The following is a 25,913-nucleotide window of genomic DNA, read 5'->3' as shown; positions in this document are numbered from 1 at the left end:
ATCTGCAGCCTGCAAGGCACAGGAAACAGATCTAATTAGCACTCATTGAACCATCTTCCAAGGAAACTTTCATCTTTAGACCACTCTGACAACAGGCCTGAAAGCCAGACTAATGTCACTTACTAGTTCTGGGTTTAATGGCTGACGTCTAATAGATGGATGGGCAGTAAACGAGTGAAGTCATCTGGGTGAAGTTGTTTTTTCCTGTTAACATGCATGGCTACAATAGTGTATTGTGCTTACAAAACAAATACAAGTACTGGTGACAAACTGAGACTGACTAAGCTTTATTAAACGTTATGGATAATTAGTTAGTGTTTTAGTGTATTTCTGTTGTTCATTTGTATTTGTATTTGTATTTTATGGTGCAATTCTAACCACTGGCTTCCAATTGCTCTGGCAGCTCTCATTGACTGCTGCTTGTTGAATGCAAACAAGTTTACTAATAGTTGGGGTGATGCTTCCACACTGTGGCTGAAGATATAAAATACATCTGAAGATTTTGTTCATTCAGTCACTAGAGGGCGACATTACATCAATCGCACATCCCGCGAGTTTTGGAGAGCTCTCGTTGTTTGTTTACAAGCTGGGAACTTCCTGCCTTAGTAGCTTTGTCCAAAGTAAGCTAACCGTTTGATTCAACTTTATCTTTCAAGATGGGATGTGATGGTGGCACGATTCCTAAAAGACACGAGTTGGTGAAAGGCCCCAAAAAAGTTGAGAAGGTGTGTAATGCTTATTTTTATTATGTTAAGTTAATAACTGTTCGCGATGTGGCTGTTTTTAGGTTGCTAACAGTTCGCTGGCTAGCATTTGGCTATTTGTTAAGATAGTAATTAAAACAATTTGAAGCGATACTTTCAGTTATCTTATGTTAGTAATCCACTTGTAAAGATGTTTTCGACAATTGATAAATGTGTCTTGTGAGGCGTTGTGTTGCTTGACACAACGGTTGGCTAACTACTCGACAGCTAACTAGCTAGCTAACGTTAGCTTTTAACACTTACGTTATTGGTAATAGTAGGTTACATTACGTGTTATTTATCTTACATTTATATATGATATCATGTTTAAAATGTTTAATCTTGACATTCTTAAGACATAGGTAATTCATAGTTAACTGCTATTTGTGTATATGTTGTACGGTGTGCTCTTACATGCCTGTTTAATGTGTCCAGGTTGATAGAAATGCAGAGCGAGCTGCCAAATGGAAATACTGTGCCTTGAGCCAGGAGAAACTCAGACGCCCCATTGTTTCCTGCGAGGTGGGAAGGTAAGAGTTGGCTCTCTCTGTTAGTCGTCAATCAGGCAGAAATAATTTGCCCAGATACAACTGCGGAGACATGTGTTTTACATCAAGGTTCAAGGTTCAAGGTTCTTTATTGTCAATCTGACATAGCTACAGAGTAATTATGCAGTTGAAAATCTTATGTCACAGGCTTCTCCAACAATGCAACATAATAACATAACATAATAACAATAAGAGCAAGAGCAATACAAAAATAATAATAGTTATAAAAATGAAATAAAGTTATGATGTGGAATAGTGCAGTATGAGTCTATATACAAGTTATTGGAATGATATATATATATTAGGTATTAGATACATACTACTGAGTAGCAGTTGAATGTTTGAAGTTGTTTCAACAGTTCAATTTTTTAACAGTCTCACTGCCCGCGGGAAGAAACTGTCTCCGAATCTTCTTGTCCTTGCCCGGATGCTGCGGTAACGTCTGCCAGACGGCAACAGAAAGAACAGTTTGTGGCTGGGGTGATGGGGGTCTTTGATAATCCGTAGTGATTTCTTCCTGAGCCGCTGGGAGTAAAGGTCCTCCATGGATGGCAGCTCCGTCCTGGTGATGTGCTGTGCAGTTTTCACCACCCTCTGTAAAGCCTTACGATCGAGGTCGGTGCAGCTGCCGTACCAGGCCGTCATGCTGCCAGTGAGGATACTCTCTATCGTGCACCTGTAGAAGTTGCAGAGTATCCTGGAATCCATTTTGAACCTCCTCAACCTGCGGAGGAAGAAGAGCCGCTGTCGAGCTTTCTTGGTGATGGTGGTGGTGTGAAGAGACCATGTCAGGTCCTCAGTGATGTGGACCCCAAGGAACCTGAAGCTTTTGACTCTCTCCACCGTAGTCCCATTGATGGCGATGGGGGCGTGTCCCTCTCCCTGCTGCTTCCTGTAGTCCACAATCAGCTCCTTTGTTTTGCTGATGTTGAGATGGAGGTTGTTCTCCTGGCACCAAGATGTCAGGTTTTCGACCTCCTCTCTGTATGCCGTCTCGTCATCGTCTGTGATCTGGCCGATGACGGTCGTGTCATCAGCAAACTTCACGATGGTGTTGGAGCTGTGTGTGGCCACGCAGTCGTGGGTGAACAGGGAGTAGAGGAGAGGGCTGAGCACGCAGCCTTGAGGGGCACCGGTGTTAAGAATCAGGGTGGAGGATGTGATATTTCCCACCCGCACTGCCTGGGGTCTGCCCGTCAGGAAGTTCAGGATCCAGTCGCAGAGGGCGCTGTTGAGCCCGAGGTCTCTGAGCTTGATGGCCAGCTTGGAGGGCACAATGGTGTTGAATGCTGAACTGTAGTCAATGAACAGCATTCTCACATATGTGTTCCTGTTCTTCGGGTCCAGGTGTGAGAGGGCAGTGTGGAGGGTGAGGGCTATGGCGTCGTCTGTGGACCTGTTTGCTCTGTAGGCAAACTGCAGGGGGTCCAGAGATTCAGGGAGGGAGGAGGTGATGAATAATTTGACTAACCGCTCAAAGCACTTCATTATGATGGAGGTGAGTGCTACTGGGCGGTAGTCGTTGGGGCAGGTGATGATTGTCTTTTTGGGGACAGGAATGATGGTGGAGTGTTTAAGACATGTGGGGACTACAGACTGCAGCAGGGACCTGTTGAAGATGTCTGTGAACACCTCTGCCAGCTGAACTGCACACACCCTGAGAACACGGCCAGGGATGCCATCAGGTCCAGGAGCCTTGTGTGGGTTAACCCTTTTAAAGGATTTACACACATCTGCCCTATTTAAAACAAAAGGGCAGTGTAGCTCCTGGTCCCTCTGTACCTCCACAGCCTGGCTGCTCTCAAAGCGTGCAAAAAAAACTGTTTAGCTCATCTGGGAGAGATGCGCACGCAGACACTCCCGCAGCACCCCCCGCTGCTCCTTTGTAGTCAGTCATTGTCCTTAGTCCCGCCCACATATTCCTAGTGTTACAGCCTTTGAAGTCAGATTCCACCTTCTCTTTGTACTGTCTCTTTGCATTTTTTATTGCTCTCCGGAGATCATACCTAGACTTCCTGTACTCCTCCAAATCTCCCGCTGTGTGCGCGAGAGTGCGCGCTTTCAGTTTGCCGCGCACCTCACCGTTTACCCAGGGCTTTTGATTTGGGAATGTCCGTACAGAAACCTTCGGTACCACGTCATCGATGCATTTCCCAATGTAGCAGATGACAGTGTCCGTGTGTGTGTTGATGTTATTGTCCTCAAACACACTCCAATCCGTAGATGCAAAGCAATCCTGCAGTGCTGAATCTGACTCCTCGCTCCATCGTTGTACTGTCCTTGTTATCGGTCTGTCCCTTTTAAGTTTCTGCTTGTACGCAGGCAACAACAGTAGTGAGATATGGTCTGATTTGCCGAAGGGAGGGCGAGGGAGAGCCTTATATCCATTCCGGAAAGGGGAATAAACATGGTCCAGTATGTTTCCCCCGCGCGTCGGGAAGTTGATGTGTTGGTAATATTTTGGCAAAACCTTCTTCATGTTGGCGGTGTTGAAATCTCCGGCCACAACGAACGCCGCATCTGGCCGTGAAGTCTCGGTTTTATCAATAAACCCAAACAGCTGATCGAGTGCCGTGTTGTTGTCGGCGAGTGGCTGCGGCGGGATATACACTGCTGTTATCACAACAGATGTGAATTCCCTCGGCAGATGGAAGGCCCGACATGAGATCATGAGGTGCTCTAGCTGTGCGGAACAGTCCGATGAAATAATCTTCACATCTGAGCACCAGTTGTTGTTAGTCATTACACACACACCGCCTCCCTTACTTTTCCCCGAGTTAGCAGTCCGGTCCTGACGAAAAATAGAGAATCCGTCAGGGACAATAGCGGAGTCCGGGATAGCGGGGTTGAGCCAAGTCTCAGTGAGAATTAACACGTTACAGTTCTTAATGTCCCGTTGAAAAGCAATCCGGCTTCTGAGTTCATCTAGCTTATTTTCAATGGATTGAACATTAGCCAGAAGAATACTCGGAAGAGGGGGCCGATTCTCACGTTTTCTCAGTCTGACCAGCAACCCGGCCCGGCATCCTCGCTTTGTCTTCTTCTTGCGTCTCTCAGGTAGAACAGCAACAGGTAGCCATGGTGAATCTCCATTGTCTGTCGGAGGGTTATTTTTGTCCACGAAGTTTCGCAATTGGAAAAGTTCCTCTCTGCTATATTGTATGGCAGAGTAGGTGCGGTCGGCTAGCATGTTGCGAACCATGTTAAAAGTAAAACGGCAAAAGTAAAAGAAATATGTACAAAATACGAAAATGGGCAAAGTTGGAGAGGAGCACAAAGACGATGCGGCCATCTTCACCGGCGCATCACCAATAATATGATCATCATGTGACAGTGAGGGTTTGTGTCACAAACAACTCAGCTTATTGTAGAAGATTCAATTACTGCAGCACACTATGACCTTAAAGTCCTGTCCATGTTTTGTTTCAGACTCTACAACAAAGATGCTATCATTGAATATCTTCTGGATAAGACTGCTGACAGACCCAATATGGAGGTTGTTACTCACATCCGTGGGATTAAGGTATGTTGACACTGTTTTAAACTCCCAAATTCAGAGCTATGATATGTTGACTCATGTGTGGATTTGTGGTGATTTCATATTCACATTTTTCATGTTTATCAATCTCCTCTGCAGGATATTAAGGAGCTGAATTTGACTGATAACCCTGAGTGGGCGGGAGAGAGAAGTAATACTAAAGGAGACGTATATGAGGACCTCCACTGCGGCATGTTCATTTGCCCTGTTGTTGGGTTGGAGATGAATGGCAAGCACAGGTAACAAACAAAGAGTAAAAGATCCACATCCTAAGAATAATTAAAGACTGGTGTTTTATTGTGATTATTATATCCATTTGATTTAAAGATCAACTTTGACATCTGGGTGACTGTAGTCTATCGTCAGTCAAGGGTTACATTTACATCAGATGACATTTAAAAGATTTTTTGATCACATTGTTTATAAAGTTTATATATTTGGCATGATGCCACTGTTCTCCTGACCGGTATAACGTTTAATTCAAATGTTTTGTTCAAACAATGTTAGAGGAATGCACCTTATTTTGTGGAAGAATATGTCCAAATCGTTTAAGATTCTTTTTAAAATATCACATACATGAATGTTTCTATTCCTAGGTTCTGTTACCTGCAGACTTGTGGCTGCGTCTTTTCTGACAGGGCCCTGAAAGAGATCAAGACAGATATCTGCCACAAGGTGAGAGATGTTGCTATTTTCTTCCCAGTCACTTTGTTCCAAGTTTCTGACCAAGATACTATGACATTAGTTTGTTTTTATTTTCCTAATGCAGTTTAATATTTCAGCTTAACCTCTACATCACTGATCTCGGTCAGTGTATGTTTTGGTCATTGGATTTTCTTTTCACAAATGGAAATTCAAAAACAAAAAACGACTGGATATTTGATTTTCATTTTCAAATTGAAAAACCAAAATTGAAATACAAGGCGTTTTTCTTTATCACGGTCAAAAAGGGATTTACTAAACTTAAAAAACGGGATGATTTTCATTTTCTACTTCTCAAAACAAAAAATAAAATCACTAGAAAACGGAAACAAAAAACCCCCCCGTTTTTTCATATTCTGCTACCGGAAGTTACCTTACACAATAAGAGCGCAGACGAAACTCACGGAAGTGATTTCAAAACAAAAGCACTTGTAGGCTATGCTAAAATCACACTTTGAATCACTACAGTATCCTGTTGAAGGAACTGTGATTATTATAAACAAGGGGAATTTAGCGATCACAATCTACGGTCCATTTGTTTTCACAACGAAAACAGCCAAGACACATATTGAGCCCAGAAAATGAATGTTATAAAGGGCTGTAAATATAATAGGCCTATGTCTAAAATGGACAACATTGTTAGGAGATTTCAACTATACAGCGATTCTGCACTGCGGTCAACTCAGCCGTCTGGGTGACCAGATGTCCCGCTTTGTGCGGTATTGCACAGCATTTTCACGACTTTTGGTGCGTTCCGCAAATTGAGACGATGTCCCGCATATTTCATTTAGATTGGCTAAAACGCTTTTCTAAAATCTGATTTATGACATGAATCAGATGCGGAGAAAGGCCGGCTCGGTTCGCTGACGGCCGGCACCGCCCTTTATTATTATATGTTTTAAACTTTATATATACAGTCTATGGTTTTAAACGGCATCATGTAAGTTGCGCTGACAGCGACAGAGGTTCACAGTGTACCCCCCCCCCCCCGCTGACAGTTCACGAGCGTCCATAGTGTCTCTCCACCCCCGTTGACAGTTCACGCGTCGACATTGCATTTACATGTCCCACGGGCCACATTGTCCCACACAAACATACTCTAGAGCAGAAGTGGCTTGATTTTGTTCTCAGCAGGGGACTTTGACAGAGGATTTCTCAAAAAGTAAAGAGTAAAATTACTTCAATGTATTGTAGTAGTAGGCTAACTAATACAAAGTCAAACAGTATCAATTTCATTAAGAACTAATGGTAAAATTGTCTTTTTATCACTCATCAAAGATAGCAGATAAACATACATTATGTAGGCTACTATGGAGGGGACTCTGACAGAGGATTACTCAAAAAGTACACAGTAAAAGTACTTCATTTCATTTCTGGTAGCAGTCAAACTAGTACCGAGTCCAACAGTGTCAGTTTTATTAAGAACTTTTGGTAAAAAACTCTAGAGTATGTTTGTGCCACAAGTGGGACAGAGCTCTGTCCCACTTGTGGCTTTCTGGCACCTGGTCACCTCAGCCGTCTCTCGAGTTTGATTTTTCAAATCAGCTGCTCTTCATTTTTTTTCCTGCTATATTCAATGAGTGATACAAATATTTTTGTCCACAAGTTCTTAATAAAACTGACACTGTTGGACTCTGTACTAATTTGACTGCTACTGTTACACCACTCAGACCGTAAGGGTATTATAGGTGTAGAAAACGTTCATTTATTAACTTCCACAAGGCACATGTGCAAGATGTCAGCATCTCAAACGATCTCAAAGCACAACACACAGACACTTCTTCTGTTCATCTCCAGCATAAAACAATGATGAACCATCAGGTGATCTGCCCCCTTGTGGTATAAACATGCATGTGCAGGTAGACAACCTCAACCTTATGGGTGCTACACTACCAGAAATAAAATAAAGCACTTTTACTGTGTACTTTGTGAGTAATCCTCTGTCAGAGTCCCCTCCATAGTAGCCTATCCAGGCCAGTCTCTAAAGAAGTTCCAAGGTGTAAAAATGCTGCTACCGGAGTACTGACTGGAAGTATTGCTGATATCATGTCTACCATCCTCTTAAAATACTCTGTCCAACAATATCAGTCTCATGAAGAAAGGTGTTTTAACGCTGATTCAAAATAGCAGAGAAACATGCATTCTTGTTCTCAAGAGGGGACATTGACAGAGGATTACTCAAAGAGTACACAGTAAGTACTTCATAGTATTTGTGGGAGTAGTTTCACTACTAGCCTACTGAGTCCAACAGGATTGATCTCACGAAGAACTAATGGCAGAAAACATTATAACAAACTCGAGAGACGGCTGAGCTGACCGCAGTGCAGAATCGCTGTATAGTTTAAATCTCCTAACAATGTTGTCCATTTTAGACATAGGCCTATTATATTTACAGCCCTTAATAACATTCATTTTCTGGGCTCAATATGTGTCTTGGCTGTTTTCGTTGTGAAAACAAATGGACCGTAGATACACGGATTGACCGTCCTCATCTGCGCTCTTATTTTGAAAGACAACTTCCGGTAGCAGAATATGAAAAAATGGGGGGTTTTTTTGTTTCTGTTTTCTAGTGATTTTATTTTTTGTTTTGAGAAGTAGAAAATGAAAACCATCCCGTTTTTTAAGTTTAGTAAATCCCTTTTTGACCGTGATAAAGAAAAACGCCTTGTATTTCAATTTTGGTTTTTCAATTTGAAAACGAAAATCAAATATCCAGTCGTTTTTTGTTTTTGAATTTCCATTTGTGAAAAGAAAATCCAATGACCAAAACATACACTGACCGATCTCTCACTGTTTGGCAGTATTTTTGCTTCTTTGATTCATACAAAATGTTCTCTTACGGCTAATGCTTGGTAAATAAGCATCATTTGTATCAGTGCAGATAACACAATAGCTGTCTGGCATTGGCATGGTTCCAGATGCACAATCTGTTGCTTAGATGGGTACAAATGTGTGTTACAATTCTGAAGTATACGATTTGTTGGTCACTGGTTGTATACAATGTTTCAGCTCTAAAGAAAATTGTTGCAGCCTAAAATAAAACACTTTTATATACATTATTTAAGGTATTTAGAACTCTCAGAAGTGTCAAAATGTTTGATAGTCCAAATCAGTAAACGTAAACCTTGGGAGACTTCATTTTTTTATGTCTGCAGTTTATAATTTTGCTTATGTATTACAGGCTTATGTTACAAATAGAATATCCTATCAGTTCCGTGTGAAAGTTTGTTATAGGTAATCCTAAATGTCAGCAAAAATGTACTTCATAACTTGTACTCAACAGTATAACAAAAGTAGCAGCATTAACAATAATATTGCTTGAAAGTCCAAGAATATTTGTTGTTGATTTGGTTCAGAAGGGCAGTTATGCTAAATGACAGCATAGCTAAAATTGCCGTAGCCAATAAAACACTGTTATTTGCAAAGACTGTAGGCTACCTCCTACAAATCCCATTGAAGTACAAAAGAAAGCAGAGAGCCTACTCTGATTTGGCACTATATTATTGATGGATTGTTTTACTAATATGGCAGAAGTTCAATTATATATGCATTATGTTGCCCCTTTCATGTTAGGTATAAAGTTTGGGTAATCTATTTGGCATTATTTTGTCATCGGAAACTGTGGCCACTATCTCAGTAAATGTCTATCGAGACAGTTTTACTGTTTACTAGCCATTTCCTGCAAATATTCATTATGCAGCAACATGGGAATCAAAAGCAGGCCTATGAAGTATTTGAGGGCCTGGCTTTTTTAAAGTTATGGTCAGTTTCTCATGCTAAGGCTATTGCAAGTTAGCAGAGAGCAGATCATATCTAGTTGCTGTTGTGCTTTCTGTAGAAGTGAAAACATCTTGGCACAGATCAGTTCTTTGACTTTACCAGAAATAGACCATAAGACAACTTGCAGTGCCTCTTGTGGGAAACTGACTCTGTGAGCACAGATTTCGGCTCTGATAGACTTATAAGGAAGTACACAATTGGTTGTATTTATAGCCACTGACATTTAGGCAGACTTTGCCTGATTCTTATTGAAACTCAAATTTGGCCAGCATAGTGTAGACTAGGGTTTGAAGAATAAGAGTGGTATCAGTTACAGTGAGGAATGAGAACAGAGTTATGATACTAAGCATAATATTAAAACTGATAACAAACGGCATGCATATATACATTGGCAGCATTATAGCATTTAAATGAACCAGAAAAATAACTGATGAGCTTTTCAAATAATGATCAAATTAACAATTGCCACATACTGTGTGTGTGCAGCAAGACTGCTCTTATCTGTACCCTTTTAACACTTTTTAAACCATGATATCTGTACACCTGGTGAGGATGGTTGTGTTTTTGAATTGGATGGAGTCAAAATACACTTGCCAAGAAAAAACAACTGATGGAAATCTCACAGACACATTTTGGACCAGTATTTTTAAAAGTGATATCCTTTTGATGTTTTTATCTTTTGTCACATTTAGAGAGCCACTTTTGCATTTATCCTAGTAATCTTTAACACATGCAAGTCATATGGTGAACATTGAGAACAGGCCTTGTCTCTCTCGTCTCCTCTCTTTTTGCAGATGAAGAGATGCTTTATTTCAATACATTTGATAACTGTACAGTAGATTTCCTGCTTCGCATCCATCTTCCACCTGTTCCCTTAACCTTGTTTATTTTGTTTTAGCAACTGTTAGTGTTCTAGGACGCTTAACTGAGACGCACATCAAAGAGCCTCTCATATCGTGTCAACATTGTCATTGTTCGCATGTTAGCATACCAATCTTAACATATTGTTTGGATAGAACACAGCCTCAAAGAGCCACTTTCATATCGCTTGGTTTTTATTTGAAAAGAGAGGAAGGATGTTTTTTAAAAAAAAATTATTTATTCGTTTACACCTGCTACTCTTTAATTAGTAAACAAATGAAATACACTAGTTATTTTCATGGCAACACAATGAACTATAAATGAAGTTAAACAATATGAAATTCATATTCAGCAGTTTATTCAACCAATTGTATAGTGCAGTTGTCTCGGATAGAATTTGTTAAATTGTTTTATACTTAAATAAGAATAAATACATGTTTTACTTAAATATGTTTAAATATTGCTTCGATCATTTTGTTGACAATATCTTTTATGACTTAAAAAAAGTAACCCATGTCAGTGAACAGTAACTGCGATGCAGAGGAAGTTGTCAACGCATTATCGTCATTTCAGTTGTTTCTGCCCACATTTTTGCCGTTCATAGCCACTAAACGGGTGTAATTAATTTGACCTAAATGTAGCCACTCTTTCGTTGAGGACACCAACAGCGACTTCATGCTCCAGCAATGCTGTTGAAGTAGCTGCTGCTTGAGTTGCTCTGTGTGGCCAGCAGCCAGGAGGCCTCGATGGGAACAGTAGTCTGGTTCACGACCTTGTTCCTGTGCCACTGCTCCAGGCAGTCCAGGGCCTCAGGAAACGTGTTACTCTCAAACTTATTGGCAAACATGCTGTTCCTGTTGACGATCCACGGCAGGTCTTCCACTCCATAGATACAGATGTCTCGTACATAATGCCCTGGAAAAACCACATCAAACCTAATAATTACAAACATAATACTTCTAATCTTTAACCTTATATAATGTCATGAAAAACAGACTCAACCTCAAGGCAAGGTCATATTAAATAAACCCTCCTATTTGTTTTCTTATCGTCTTTTCTTAGTTGAATCTGTGTTGCCTTAACCAGAACACAGTCCTTTTAATCCTGTCTGGAGCCAAACAAACGCAGAAAGCACACAATGTTTATGTCAAAATAAAGATAGAGGATAAAGTATGAAGTAGGACAATGTTAAAAGGAACAAGTGTCATGTGTTTTAGTAAGATTGGCTACAGCAATCCACTAATATGATAATTTGTTTGTAAATCACATTCATATTTACAAAGTATCAAACATTCCCAATACACAGTTGAACAAGACTAGTAGAATTGAATCCAGATCACAGATAAGTGCGTTGGTACAGTTATGAATCAATAACATAGTTCCTCATTAATATACATGACCGTCTGTACTGTACCTTTGCAGCCGTTGTGTACTCTTCCCTCTTGATCTCTCCACTTGATTGCCCGGATGTCTCCCTCCCAACCTCCATCAATGTGGCTGCCTGGGACTTCTTCAAACAAATAACCAGACAAAATGAATTATAATTATGTGACCAAATTACATTAAAAGGTTTACCCTACCCGGTCACATCCACTGAGTGGGAGATGGTCCTGGATGCTTTCCAAATAAAAATATTAGGGAAGTGGCTTTTTGCTGCTCTTTTATCAAAAGTGGAAGTTAATTGACATCTTTTGTGTGGCTTATCCTTCCTCATTAACATGTATAGTTATACTTCCAACCTACGATTAAACAGTACAGCCACTATGCTACGTTTTTCTATGGAAAGCATTAGGGATACTTTTTTAAACGTAAATACATCCCTATAAAGATCATAAAACAAGACAATACAAAGACGTTCTTATTTTTACACTAGCAATGCTAAATAATGTGAAAATGAATGAACGTTTTATAAGAAACTGCCAACATATTAACAACATAATCAAGATAAATATTCGTTCAGTTTAATAGTTAGAGATTAAGAGATGGCTTTTTTCTCTCTCGTTCTTCCAAGGAATCTCTTTCTGAAAATAGAATCCTCTACCTTGGGTCAATCATGTTACCAAAAGAGGAAATAAGCCCATTTGAAGCAGCCTTTTTAGGATCAACCGGAGACTCATTTCAGTTCCTTGGTAATGACCATTAGCAGTAGTTCCTCATTTCTCATGTGCTTTATGTGTTGTTGCGTAACATGCAAATTGTCAATTGAGTTTACCGTAAATGTAATTATGACTCAGAAATGAGTCATGACAGCAAACAAGGGTGTTAATGTACGGAATGAGATAGGACCCATTAACATTATTGATGCCTAATATAAATATTAATCATGACATTTTTTGTTATTGATCACATTGTTTTTTTAAACGATGATGATTATAATAAATTTATATGCTGTGGTTGTCCTTGGAAGATAAATGACATGCATGATTCACATAAGATGATTCGAGAAAACATTGTTGCCTTCTTTTTAAGTTGGTAGTGTTTTTAAAACATTTTCATTTAACTTTGGTGGCCAAAAAAAAGCCTGTTAATCTTTTTGCCAGCATTTTAAAACTTTTATATTTTATACGGTATTTTCGACTTGAACTGATAATCTTTCCAGCTCAGGCTAACTTCCTACAAAAGGTCCTGCCATAAAAGCACAGTCACTGAGCCTGAGTAAAACCATTAAGGATCAAATATGCTGTTTGAACTTGTTAAATTGATTCTGTTTTTGTAGCTCATGTCATTATTTGCTTAAACATCACAATCACACTAGTTAATAATTTATAGATAAATATGGATTTATGCTGCATACATTTCCAGTACGTGTATCCATTTCAAGCAGGCAGTTTACCTTTGATGTGGTTGAGTGTCACCCAGTAGTGCTCGTCTGGACTGAACGTGTCTTTGGACCACTCCAAGAGGTCCTGGGCTTTTGGGCTTTCCAGAACAAAGTCTACAAAAGCCCTTGTGAGAGCATAGTAGGCCGTTCCAAAATACACTGGCAGATTGTGTGGAGGAGGACCTTTCTTCAGTCTAAATCTTGTAGCTACATGTGAGCCTACTATCTCCCTGTGCTGGAGCTGAGTCCTGTGCTTCATAGACTCAGGCTGCTTGACCCCAGGCGTCATGTTCCTGTCCCTCCACTGTTTGCTCTGCATGTACCGCACTAGTTCCAGGTTGCTTTTGACGGGGAAATCCTGTCCACACAGATTCACCACCTTCCTCCAGCCTATCTTGGACTTTGATAAATCCTTCATGCAGTTTATATCCGCTTGAAGGCGGGAAAAGCCAGCGTATGTCACTGTCTCTCTTTGGCTGGAGAGGAAGGTATTTTTAAAGCAGCTGACAAGCTTCAGTACAGCCGCCTGGTACTCCACTGAAGCCTTATTATCAACATGAATGCAGTACACATTTTGTGGCATGTAAATGGCGCGTAACAGGCGCACAAATAGCTCCAGCTCCTTGTGAACGGTCACAATGAATGCTAAAGGGTAGTCCTCCTCCTCACGACTGAGAGGTTTTGTGATGAAGTGTAGGTCTCTGGTCAAGTTAGAACACTGCATGCGACTATTCATAATGTAGCTTTCTAACTGTAAACGGAAACAAAATAGGTATATTAACATCCAAAAATACTTTAAAATTACTCTTCAGTATCATTTGTCTGTATACTATATGTATTAAACCTACCTGGCAGTCACGCCGGTACCTCTCCACTCCCTCCTCCATGCTGGGCAGCAAAGCTTTACATTCAGTGGAGAAGGACCTGCAACTTGGAGGCTCTAACACCTTGGGCTCTGTTGGCACCCTGGTCCTCATGTAAATAACTGAACAGATGATAATACTCATCCCCAGGCACAACAGGAAGCTGCATTTTGTCCCCTCTAGCTGGTGCATAATAGACCTGCTTCACCGTATCCAAACGCCACCACAGATTCAACTCCTGCAAAAAAGACATCCGATTGGTTATTGCGCTGAGGACCCTGAGGGGTGTTAAACGGGGTTAGATATGTAGGTTAGCACTAATTGATGAAGACAGTTTTTAGATCAAGAAATTAAGTTTAGTATATTATTGTATTACGTCTATTATTAACAAGTATATGAGACATAACTGGCAACACAATGTCTCTTTCTGAAACAACATTTAAAAGTAGTTTGATATGAATGTTTTCATCCCTGCTAGGATTTTCTTTTGAACTAAGTGGAAATGATCATGTGGTTGATGGTATACATTTAATAATTGCTCAAATATCAAGTAATAATAACAATCTAATTCTGGTTATAGTTTTTATTTGAAAGATTAATATTCATTCAGTCATAAAACAATTAACGTTTCGTTTAGCAATACTGAAAGCAGTCGCTGCTTTAATAAAAACATGCTATTATTTTAGGAGTAACATATTCAAGGTGAAACCGATAGCCATAATCAATCATACAACATCTTTGAAAGATATGAGGATACTTGATATCAAGCTTGCTTTGCCTGTGCCAAGCATTGTTTTGCCTTTGTTTGGTTTGTGTTCCTTATGAAAGTTAGCGACAATTTGCTCCTTCCTGTGTCTTTATTGAAATAATCTTTTTTTATTAGGTTTTACTCAAAATTGCGCAGTTTCAAATAGTGAAATAGGATGAAACAACTGAACATTTGGTTTTGGTTAAACCAGTGAGCATTTGGGCGGTTGCCAATGCAGAATGTTCTCCATTGAGTAGCCGAGAGACAATGCCTCTGAAGACTATTCTTATTCCCTATCAGTGAAGCTTGGTCACTTGAGGCCCCTTGCTGTTTAAGCCCTGTGGTTCTGGATAACACCACACAAGACAAAGATATCCATGGGGGGTGCAGCCATGGAAAATGGAAGTTTCAGATATTCTGTCGACATGTCAAGCCCACACACGCCTTTCTTCACTGACAATGTGATTTGAAAACACATCTACAAACCTGCATGTAATAAGAGCCTTTTCCTTGATCTGTACGTTAGATAATAAACACATTTCTAACAATCATTGTTGGATTAAATTGTTATATTACGATTTGATGACCAGATCTACATCTAAAGTTTATCAATGCAACACAAACACGGACACAGGCAGATTACAGCTGTAAAGACAGAATGACAAAGATAGGACAAGGTGATTTATTTACCTTTGATGAAGTTCAGACTAGTCCGTAGGGCGAAGAAGTAAAACATTAGACATCAGTGCCTCCTCTGATCATTGTTCGCAAAAAGGTTACTCCAATCCATTCAAGAGTCCGGTGGAGAACACAAGTCTTCATTATCGTCAGCAGCAGTAGTAGTATTTGTAGTTGTAGCAGTAGTCAGAGTGTCTGTTTATATGTCTGAGCTGAACTTGACTGACAGGATCGTTTGGTACAGAGCAGTAAGATGTGCTCTCTGAGCTTGAGACGGTGCGACAGAGGGCTTTACATATGAATATTATTTTTCTGTTGTTGTATTCATTGCTGATTAAGTCTCTCCCCCACATTCCCACGAGACGAGCTCCGTCCCTGCATGGTTACCCGCAGTAACACCCATGCACACACCTGACACACTGGAACACACTGAAACGCACTCTCTCCCTACGGTTTTTCCACTCTCCTCCCCCATACGGCTTCCTACTCACTGATATCTTGCATTTTGTCCTTTTGGTTATTCTTTATTCCTCAAAACTTGGGTTGGTTTCTTCTTTCCTCTCAAATGAGAATTAAATCCACTTCCTCATTAGAGTTTAGATTTGATGGCAGCTTTTCTGTCCAGTAGCTGGTTTAGCTCTGCAGTTCTCGCTGACTTGTCTTATCTTCCTGATGATACGGATCTCAGCTCACTAGCAGCCTGTGTCCTGTGTGGTAGCAGCGACAGCAGAGTGACTGACTTCAGAGCAGCACCCACAGTTTGTTTGCTGCTTGGTCAGCTTCTGAGATTATCCCTCTTGTGTTAGCAGAGCGCATGGCTGGAGCTCACACCCACTGAGCCTGCATTACAGCAGCACAATAGATCCCCTGCTGGTTACTCAGGGGTTTAATATTTCTGTTACAGTAATAGTGTGTTAATGTTGGATTTTTTTTAAATGAAACAAAAATTATGGATTATAGTTTATTCTTAAAGGTCCCCTATTATACAGTTGTTCATCAATATATTATAGGTCTTAGTTATATACAAAACATGTCTGGCTCGAAATACATTCGATTGTAGCATCCCATAATCCCCTCTGTTTCAGCCCTGTTTCAAAAGTGCTGATTCTCTGTCTGTTACTTTAGATGAAAATAAGGAGCCTCTCCCCTCTGAGAGATATTTGGTTAAAAAGAACACAATGGTGCTCTAGGAGGAGATTCAGGTGATAAGGGGGGGGGGGGGGGTTACATTGGTTGGTTATTGGCTAATGGTTACACAAGCCTAAAAATCGTTATGACTTCATAAAGTGGCCAAAAAATCAGCTCATTTTCAGACAGGTTTTTATAGAAATGGATCAGGACAAAAAGTGAGCGAATCTTTTTTCCTGAAATGTTCAGAATCTCTTTACACAGAGGGGACACATGTTTATGTATAAAAGACATGAACAAGTGGATTTAGCATAATAGGTGACCTTTAAAGTCAATCCTTGTACTATTGCCTAGCCAGGAGATATGCAAAAGAGTTTTAATGATTGTTTTTAAGTGAGATCATTCAGAAGTGACCTGACCCTCAAGTCTCTATGTCTCAATCCTGTTAGATATTCAGAAACTGAATGAAAAACAGTAACACATTTACCATTTAAGTGTTGAATTAACATGCGAAGGTGAAACACATTTGAAAAGTTAACATCCGTAATTCAGAACAACAAACATGTTTATAATTCAGCAAAACACAGTACTCTGTGGTAGGGTTTGTTTCTTGCGAGATGCCCTATAATGCACTGGTCCATTGGTACCATTCATTTTAAGTCAGTTCATTAGACAACATGTGGCTGGTTACATTCTTTGGTAAATAATTGCTGCAACCCCATTTTCCATTAATCGATTTGTGTATGTCAATCTGACTCCATCTGAATTTGAATGTGCACGTTTCCATCTGCTTTGCTGTGTTCTGAGCTTGGCTTTTACTCTCAAGTGATTCAAAGGCAGCACTTGCATGCAAATACAATGAGAAGGGAAAGGATGTGGTTGGAAGAACTGAGAGTTAATCTTTCATAATTGCTATCATTAAGGTTCTCAGCACTATGTTTTGTTTTGAAATAGCCATTTGACTATTTTCCACTCCAGTGTATGGATGGATTATTACCACAGGTACCTCACCATTTGAAACATTTGTCATCAAGCTGGATAAACAAAGCACTGCTATGCTAGTCAAAGTAGAACAACATCTCCTTATCTGGATAGCACCTAACGTTTGTTAAAGCGTGGTTTCTGGACTCCTAAGTATTCATGTTATGAGCTCGTGTGTTTTACAGAGATTTACACATGGTGGGTAGATCTATTCGGATGATGCCTTTTAGGAATTGGTTAACCTCTTTATAGAAAACCGTCTTTAATCTAACAACCAAATATACTGTCTATTTCTAAATACATCATTTAATTTACATTTGCTACAGTATTGAATAAAACAGACATATAAGTTGAGGATTTATGTGTGAGTTAAAGGTTAAGACAATGAAATTAAACTAATATGAAGTACTTCTCTATGCAGTGCAGGGAAATGCTGTTAACAAAACAAATGAAAGAAGTAACTAGAGCCATTCTGAGTCAGGGAAGTAGGCCATTGTCAAGGCAGGAATGACGTTTGTGGGGTTTCTTGCAACATTTCCAGAACAAACCTCAACACTGAACAATGGTTTCTGCAGCCCCTCCTCCACCTACCATTTATAAATAAATCCACCCGGTGGCTGAAACTGCTGTCAAAAGAAAAGCATAATTTACTCACATTCATAGACACCAATGTGCTGGTCAAATTACTTTCCACAAAATAGCAATACATTAAAGGTCTCCTATCATGCAAAATGCACTCTTTGATGTCTTTTATACATGAATACGTGTCCCCGGTGTGTCAGGGAACTCACGCAGCGTCAGAAAATACAACCCTCTCTCTTTTCCTCCGTACCCACATCTCTAAAAACGGGGGTACAACGGAGCTGATCCAGATTTGCGTCCGATATGACGTAATATAGGAAATGCGGACCCACGGCACTATCAGAAAGTTGCTATCCGAAACAATGCCCGACTGTTTTGGACGTAATATGGTCTTTGTTTACATTAGCAAGCATCGCTAACACTCAGAGCTAACCTGTACTGGAGAGAGCATGTGTCAAAGAAGCTGAACAATATAAAAAGGTACTCACCTTGTGGTAAACCCGCAAGAGAAAAAGCATTTGAGCGCCAGACTGTTTCAGAAATAATCCTTGATGTGGTTTGGAACATTATATGGCATTTAATCACGACAGCATTTAGCTTTATCTCTGGTAGAATTAAGGGCAGGCATTAGCTCCCCCTCCTCTTTTTTTCAAGCTAAGGACCCCGAACCTGCAGTTCTCTAATGGCGCATTTCCACTACAGGGCCTCGCTCGGTATGGCTAGGCCTTGTTAGGACTGGCTCACTTTATGCTGCGTTTCCATTACAGTTTAGTAGCTGGGGTAGTATCTATAGTAACGCAGTGTAGGCGGAGCCGTGACGTCATCTTCAGTGAGCACCCCAGAAAAACATCAGCCGTTAGCTGTTAGCACTCAGAGCTCACAGCTCCTCATATCTGTTCAGAAACTAGACAAAAGTTAAACAAGTACAAACCACAGACTGCCTGTGTCATGGCGAGTACAGTCGCTGGTTTATTTATGTCTGTAGGCCGTTGTTGTGAGTGTGGTCGGTCGGAGCTTATACAACGTTAGCTTAGCCAATCTCCATTCAGAAAACACGCATTTTAAAAGGTTTTTTGCCTGCCGTCTGTCTGCAGACTTGTCAAAGCATTAATTCATGGTTTTTACTAACCGGTATCAGTATGTTGTTACTTCGGCATCATTTTGAAACGTGTATTACAATTAAATCACGGTCAAATATGTTCATCTTGTTGTAGTTGTAGCCCCCTTGCCAGCGATTCTCTCTCTAGTTTAGCATACTCAGCCCGACTCAGCCTGGTTGTTGGCCCGGAAAGAACCTCGATTTTATGGGTCCAGAAAAACTGTGAAATAGTACCCGCTAGCCGGAACTACGCCAAGTGGAAACGCAACCAAAAACGGGCCGGGCACGGCACGCTTAAAGCGAGCTTCGCGCTGTAGTGGAAATGCGCCATAACAGGGCTAAAACAGAGGGATATGAGGGATGTCTAAAATGCATGATCTGTTTGTATTTTGAGCAAAACACATCATAGACATGTTTTTTATATTTTTATATATGAGACCCATAATATATGCCTACAAATTACATAATAGGAGACCTTTTAAACACATACATGTTTAAATAATAAGTCATGTAGAAAAATGAATAGCCTCACTAATAAGTGTTTATCCTGATAATATAACATTTCATTCGTAAACACATTTTTTATAAATACTCATCACAACTAGCTTTGTTCCTCAGCATTTCTTCAGATAAAACTCATTACCCTATAATATGATACAGACTTCAATATTCATTCTTCTTACCTGTCAGATTTCAATAAGGATATATCACCACTAGAAGCTCTACTGCCAGCATCTCTTACCTGGTCTGCCATCTTTGTGTTTTAGTGCGGGGACTTGTTTAAAGATGAGGATCTTGTCGTGCTCAACGGCACTAAGGAGGAGGGGGAGAAGCTGAGGGAGAAGATGGAACAAAAGCGCGCCAAAGCCAAAACTAAGGTGGGTTTCATTTAAAAAGGACATAATATGCTAATCTTCAGGTTCATATTTGTATTCCGTGCTTCTACTGTGACATGTCTCCATGCTTTAATGTTTAGAAGCTTTTTATTTTTCTCATACTGCCTGTGCTGCAGCCCCTCTTTTCACCCTCTGTCTGAAACCAGAGCCCAGTCTGCTCTGATTGGTTAGCTGGCAGACTCTGTTGTGATTGGTCCAACGCTTAGAGATGTCCCGCCCCCTTAGCCCATCACGTACAATGTGTTAGAGCGCTATCCAATAGAAGCGCAAGTGTTACATAGTGATGTAAGTGGGGAGTGTGTGGGAAACTATTTACATGCACAAAAACCTATAGAACACACTACAGGAAAGGGAAAACCCCAATAAAACATTATAGGTACCCTTGAAGCATAATTACAGCTGATCCACGATGATGATGGGATGGAGTGGGTTTTTGGTGTATACATTTTCATTTGTATTTTTGAGTGATTAGCTTTTGGAAAAGTCTTTGTCACTTGTATTGTTTTTTTTTGTAAACTGAATCATGTGATCATAAATACAGTACTTTTCTAAAACCAATTCTTCAATATAAACAACAAAATGTTATGTTTTCTAATCGAATTATCTCTCCTGTTTTAGAAATCAAAGAAGAGCAAAGCAGCTGAAACAGTGGCCACACCATCAGAGTCAAAAGGTTTGTGTGAATCCTGGAGGAGCCATCATGTTAAAGCAAATCTGTTAAGCATTTAGATAAACAAAACCAAGCAGCTATCAAAACCTTTACTTCTCTATTTGGATAAGGCTTTGCATGGGTGGACTTGGCTGGGTTAATCAAACGCACACCTCACCTGACATTGCAGTACATACCACTGGATTAAACATGTACATACTGTGTGAGAATGACTGCACAATGTTACACCATAATGATAATAAATCATATTTTTTAATCATCTACTAACTACTTCAGTCTATAGGTATTACAGGTTTTTGGAGACTTTCTTTTGAGGGGGTTTTACAGGAAGTCAGTGTTCTGTGCACATAGGTGCGGTATCCTGTTTTGTTCTCCAGAACTGCACAGGGCTCTCACCTCAAACATTTGATGTTTATATTTGTTACTCAATTCAGAAGTTTCAATGGAACAAAAGAAAAAGTAGTTATTTTCTCTCCCTGCTTATTTTAGATTGCAAGAAACAGCTCATCATTACAAGCTATTTTCTCCACGTAGATACATGGGCTCATGCAATAAATAAATGGGGGAAAAAAATCATGCACACGTTTATAATTTGTTTTACGTTTTTATTTATTATATATATATAACTGACTCGGATTTTCCTTAATCGTAGTCAGCTTATTTGAATGAAAAATGCAATGCAGTTCTGTGTCTGACTCTTGTTTCTCACCGCAGACGACACCAAAGATCCTGAAGTGGATGGAACGGAGAGCTCTCTACAAACTGATGGTGAAAGCAGCCAGTCAGGTAGAAACCCACAGGATTCTTTGATAAATACTTCACACAGACAACGTGTTATTCAGTCATTCTGAAAGAGAACCGTTTAACACATTAGGTTTCTGGTCAGAATTGTTGTACAATAGAAGGATAATATTGTAGTTTGTATAATGAGCTGGCCATCAGGTTATGTTTTCAAAAAGTACTTTAAACACTAAAGAACATTTAATAAAACATGGGCTAGGTGTCAGAAAAACAAACAAAAAGGCTTACTTTTACTGGAGTTGAGTTTGAACTAAGAAACAGAGTGCCCAGCTAGCCTGTTCTTCTAACACATCCGTTTTTCCGCTATATGTTGAGTTAATAAATATCACTCCAGTTAGATAATTTGCTGATTATAAAAGAAAAAATATAAAACTGTATCAGAACAATGCAACAACTAATGGTTTAAGAATGGGTAAAGAGGATATTACCACTATTTTAATAAGTTATCATTCTTTTGCCATTTTACCACCAGATGTGGCCGGAACCTCCAGCTCCACTGAAGGCTCCAAATTGTCTAAATCTGCCGCCAGCAAGAGGTCCGTCCAGGAAATGACAGAGAAATCAGAGGTCTTCAAATCCTTGTTCACCACCCACAGCTCTGCCAAGCGAACAAAAGCTCAGACATCCAACTGGGTCACCCACACCCCGTATCACTTCTAGAAGCTATCACTCACAGCAAAGGTCACCGTTTTTAGATTGCTCCACATAATGCGACCCATTACAGACCCATTACTGATAGTTCTACACACCCAGCAGCATCACACAGACACATCACACAGACACACGCTCATTACCCAAATGACCTGTAATAATGGCCCCAAAAGTCAGACTCAGTTCCCACTCGTCCCTTCAATCCCCAGTAGCCCAGTGTTTACATGTTGTGAACATTTTGCTAATAGCTCCCAAAGCTGTTCAGGCTATGTGTTTTGTAACTTTCCTCCCCCATGTATTACCCAGGATCCTCGTGTCCTTTGTCACAGGTGCTCTGAGGATTGATGCTTAGCTGACTTTATCATCTCTGTCGCTCTGCTGTCTCCTAGTGGAGCTTTTCAGAGTGATCTCTACAGGATTGAATAAGTCGAGGCAGGTTCTGTATATAGGCTTGAATTCACTCTCCAATTAGTGCAAAACACTTCAAAAGGTCTCCATCTTTAAAGCAGGTCCTGCTGTGTTATTAAGTTTATATTTTTTAAATAAATTAAAACCATTAGGTCATTTTCACCACCTCTTCCTTAAAAGTTCTATCAGTTTAAACTTTGCCCACATTCATAGCAGTTGACATTTAAGTAATTGTATTCATTTTACGTTTTATTTTATATCTTTAAAAGTTGGTTAAAAATTACTTTAATACGTAAATAAAGTTAAAGGCATCTTCCTTCTTAATTGAAACTTCTGATACTTTCAAATCACAACTGACACATAAAAAGACCCACACAACTAGTATAGCATGACAATAACATTATAACATTATATTAGCTCTGTGATCCTCTTCACTCTTCAGCATAACAAGCTTCAACATTTTAAATGTTTTTGCTCCAGTTTATTGGAAAATCTAGCAAATTAAAATGTCCATGCCTTCTTCAGACATTTCTTTTTTTTAGGGGTTTCAAAATGTGTTCTTCTTGTTGGCTTTTAGACAACATGTTTTTTTTCCTGCATGTAACAAGCAAAATAAATGTTATTCAATCCGATTAATTTGATTTTTTCTCACTGTGTATTTTTGCAGCCTGTATTACAAGTCAAATTCACTGTAATGTGTTTTGCCTGTGATATAGGGAATGGTTACACAATGCTCTGTGTGCAAGAAAGAGCAATCATTACCTGCGATGACGTAAGTGGCAACAACTCCCTGCAGTGGCCTCCAAGGGAAAATTCACACCAAAAACAAACTATAAAAAGCTCCTCATATGTACAGCAGCTTACATGTGTTTACATGTGTTTACATGTGTTTACATGTAGGAGCCGGAGGTGTGAAAACCGCACCTGCTAGGAAGTTTAATGTTCAGGCTGTTAATCAAGACGCCCAGCTGGCAGCATCTAACACCATACATATTCCTAAAACAGAACAAACCGGTTGCTTGGTTGCTGCCACACATACAGTCTCTTACAGATGTCCACTCCTGTCGTCTGAGGTGACAGGAGATCAAAACAGCTGCTTTTCGTTAAATAGCCCAGTGGTGCTGGTAACAGTGTATCCAAACCTATTTAAATGCATCAAAATTAAACCATGTAAATGTACATGAGCAGGACCAGTTGACATAAACAAGTTTAGAATTCAATCCTGGCCCAATATGCAATTTAAATAAGTGTGATGTGAACACTTTACATTTCCAACTTAAACACTGAGAATGCCTCGTGTGCAGTAGTCGAACTTTTGAATACGATAATAATGATCAAATTGTATATTCCTGATTTTTCAATGACAGGGTAGTGGATGCCACTTTAAGGGAATATCATTGCTGATGCGTGCATGTGTAATGGGTATATTACAGTTGCAAAACAATGTGATTGTGTTCACTGTAAAATGTATGTAGTGGATGTAACAGTGCATTATATTGCCTTTGCAGAAACATAAGTGTCAAGTAGTAATACTCAAATACTGTAGAAGTACTTTGATTGTATACCTCAGTCCCGTACATCAGTATATGAATATTTTCCTGTTTATAAGAGTTAAGATAAAATCGATCTCAAGTCAAACTGAACACAAACATTTGGTAATGTGGGGGTTTGGCCACCAGGCGGCAGCAGAGTCTTCTCCAGGACCTCCTCTCAATGTACAGACTGGTCGCTGGGTGTATAACGATCATACAAAGAGTAGTCCGCCTGCTTCTCATTAAATGTAAATTACACCATAAATAATCCAATCTTTGTAGCCAAAAAAATCAAATAAACACTGCGTCCTTCTGTCTCCACCCGACAGCAGCCCATGACATGTTTTTCTGTGTGCTGATGTATATCTTTGCGCACGGTAGATCATTGAATATTTGGTTCACAAAGAAATAATGCTCTCGAAATAATAAAAACATGTTTGTTTTCTAATTCAATGTATTTTGTAATCGACTTCTTGTTGAAAATGCCTTTGCTCCTGTGCAAAGAAAATGGTTTATTTCGTTACTAACAGCCCTTTCGTTTGTCTTATATATATTTCAAATAATTGGCTTGAAGTGACCCCTTAATTTCTTGGGGAGCACCAGATATGTTTCTGATCTGAGATGATTCTTCAGATACATTTACCAATCACATGCAGGAGGAATGTTATGGCCTAAAAAACAAGTTTGAAATAGGCCTCTATATTTAGTTATAGGCCCCATGTTTTTCAATTTTCCGTCATTTTATTTTTCAAGAAACACAAAATGGTTAATACAGCCTGTTAACAACAAAGACATAATAGTCATATACATTAAACTGTGAATTAATATGTTTTTCTGAAACATCAAATCTTGAATATAGCCTTCGACAGGCACAATTGTTCCTCTTATATTTCCTAATGATCTGAAACTGTAGTTTGATAAGGCTTTGTTTTATGGCAGGTGTCCGAGCTACCGATCAGAGAGGTGAGAATATTTTCTCAGAGGAAGATATGTAAACTACATTCTTAACCGCATAGTGAAGACACTTTGATGTGTTCTATAGTTTAAGCCAAAGTATTTGGGAGATCAGATAACAAGAGCCATTTTAGGCCTTAAAAAGCTTCAGTGGCTTTTGAAAGCAGATTATTTTGGTCAGCCTGGGGCGATGTGGCTTTGGGGGTGGAATTACCTCATCTTCAAATTTCCCCACGTCTTATTTCACCTTTCCTTAAACTTTAGCCTCTATGACATTTTTTATTTTTTTACTCAACACTAGATAATTATGGGGTTAACAATAATTACATTTCTGTTAAATATCTAATCGTGTGAGTCATATGCTATTCAGTGTACTTTATTTCAAAACACATTTTTTAATACATATTTGTGCTCCCTTTCTCACCTTAATCTCTTTAATATATAGGTTGCCTTATATAAATCATCATAAATGAGGGCTTTCCTCGATGGATGGTTTGTTTTGATTTATACCACTCAGGTGTATTACACTGGTTGGCGCATGCGCAGTGCACAGCCATCAGGTGAAGTCAGCAACGTAAACCTCTCATGGTTTCACTCATTCGCTGCTTCTCTGTGGGATTGCTGTTACTGGAGCCTTGCAGATGTCTCTACTGGAGAGGATAGACTGGAGGGTGAGTTCCCTGTGTGTTTTCCTCCTACAGCTGACTGACTTTAAGTCAGTCAGCTGTAGAAAAAATAACCCAACCTGCAGCACGTTTATCGCGTTTGCTGCTGAGCCTTTATTTGTTTTTATGACTTTACACTCAAATTACCTGTTTGCAATGGCGTCCGTGATTTATGGCAATAAGGCCAAGACCTTCTCTCAAACGACACATTTGTTTTGAGCTACTGGATTACAAATGAGTGATGCTTTTAAAAACGTAAATAGA

General features: G+C 39.6%; 2 protein-coding genes across 2 annotated transcripts; one reads left to right on the top strand and one right to left on the bottom strand.

Moving 5' to 3' along the window:
* Nucleotides 1-573: 573 nt before the first annotated feature.
* rtf2 (replication termination factor 2) lies at nucleotides 574-23,139 on the top strand. The gene is made up of 9 exons (XM_034138794.1): nucleotides 574-725; nucleotides 1,179-1,273; nucleotides 4,721-4,814; nucleotides 4,929-5,068; nucleotides 5,426-5,504; nucleotides 19,840-19,950; nucleotides 20,587-20,641; nucleotides 21,353-21,424; nucleotides 21,912-23,139. The coding sequence occupies exons 1-9, from the start codon at nucleotides 657-659 to the stop codon at nucleotides 22,097-22,099; spliced, it is 903 nt and encodes a 300-aa protein (XP_033994685.1). The 5' UTR covers nucleotides 574-656; the 3' UTR covers nucleotides 22,100-23,139.
* Nucleotides 10,406-16,096, bottom strand: gcnt7 (glucosaminyl (N-acetyl) transferase family member 7). Its single transcript, XM_034138793.1, has 5 exons — nucleotides 15,295-16,096; nucleotides 13,842-14,094; nucleotides 13,006-13,744; nucleotides 11,587-11,682; nucleotides 10,406-11,087 (listed from the first exon to the last, which is right to left on the bottom strand). The coding sequence occupies exons 2-5, from the start codon at nucleotides 14,046-14,048 to the stop codon at nucleotides 10,846-10,848; spliced, it is 1,284 nt and encodes a 427-aa protein (XP_033994684.1). The 5' UTR covers nucleotides 14,049-14,094; nucleotides 15,295-16,096; the 3' UTR covers nucleotides 10,406-10,845.
* Nucleotides 23,140-25,913: the final 2,774 nt, after the last annotated feature.

The sequence above is a fragment of the Trematomus bernacchii genome, unplaced genomic scaffold (assembly GCF_902827165.1).
Source record: "Trematomus bernacchii unplaced genomic scaffold, fTreBer1.1, whole genome shotgun sequence".
Classification (NCBI taxonomy): domain Eukaryota; kingdom Metazoa; phylum Chordata; class Actinopteri; order Perciformes; family Nototheniidae; genus Trematomus; species Trematomus bernacchii.
Note: the sequence above shows the minus strand (reverse complement) of the source record. Positions and strands in the feature narration are given on the sequence as shown.

What these genes read in the sequence shown, in the direction of transcription:
- rtf2 (XM_034138794.1), top strand. Translation starts at nt 657, where the DNA reads ATGGGATGTGATGGTGGCACGATTCCTAAAAGACACGAGTTGGTGAAA. An exon ending in GCCCCAAAAAAGTTGAGAAG is followed by an intron (nt 726 to 1,178) that starts GTGTGTAATGCT and finishes TAATGTGTCCAG; the next exon opens with GTTGATAGAAATGCAGAGCG. An exon ending in TGGTGAAAGCAGCCAGTCAG is followed by an intron (nt 21,425 to 21,911) that starts GTAGAAACCCAC and finishes TTTTACCACCAG; the next exon opens with ATGTGGCCGGAACCTCCAGC.
- gcnt7 (XM_034138793.1), bottom strand. Translation starts at nt 14,048, where the DNA reads ATGCACCAGCTAGAGGGGACAAAATGCAGCTTCCTGTTGTGCCTGGGG. An exon ending in GACACTCAACCACATCAAAG is followed by an intron (nt 11,683 to 13,005) that starts GTAAACTGCCTG and finishes ATTTGTTTGAAG; the next exon opens with AAGTCCCAGGCAGCCACATT. An exon ending in AGTACACAACGGCTGCAAAG is followed by an intron (nt 11,088 to 11,586) that starts GTACAGTACAGA and finishes TGGTTTTTCCAG; the next exon opens with GGCATTATGTACGAGACATC.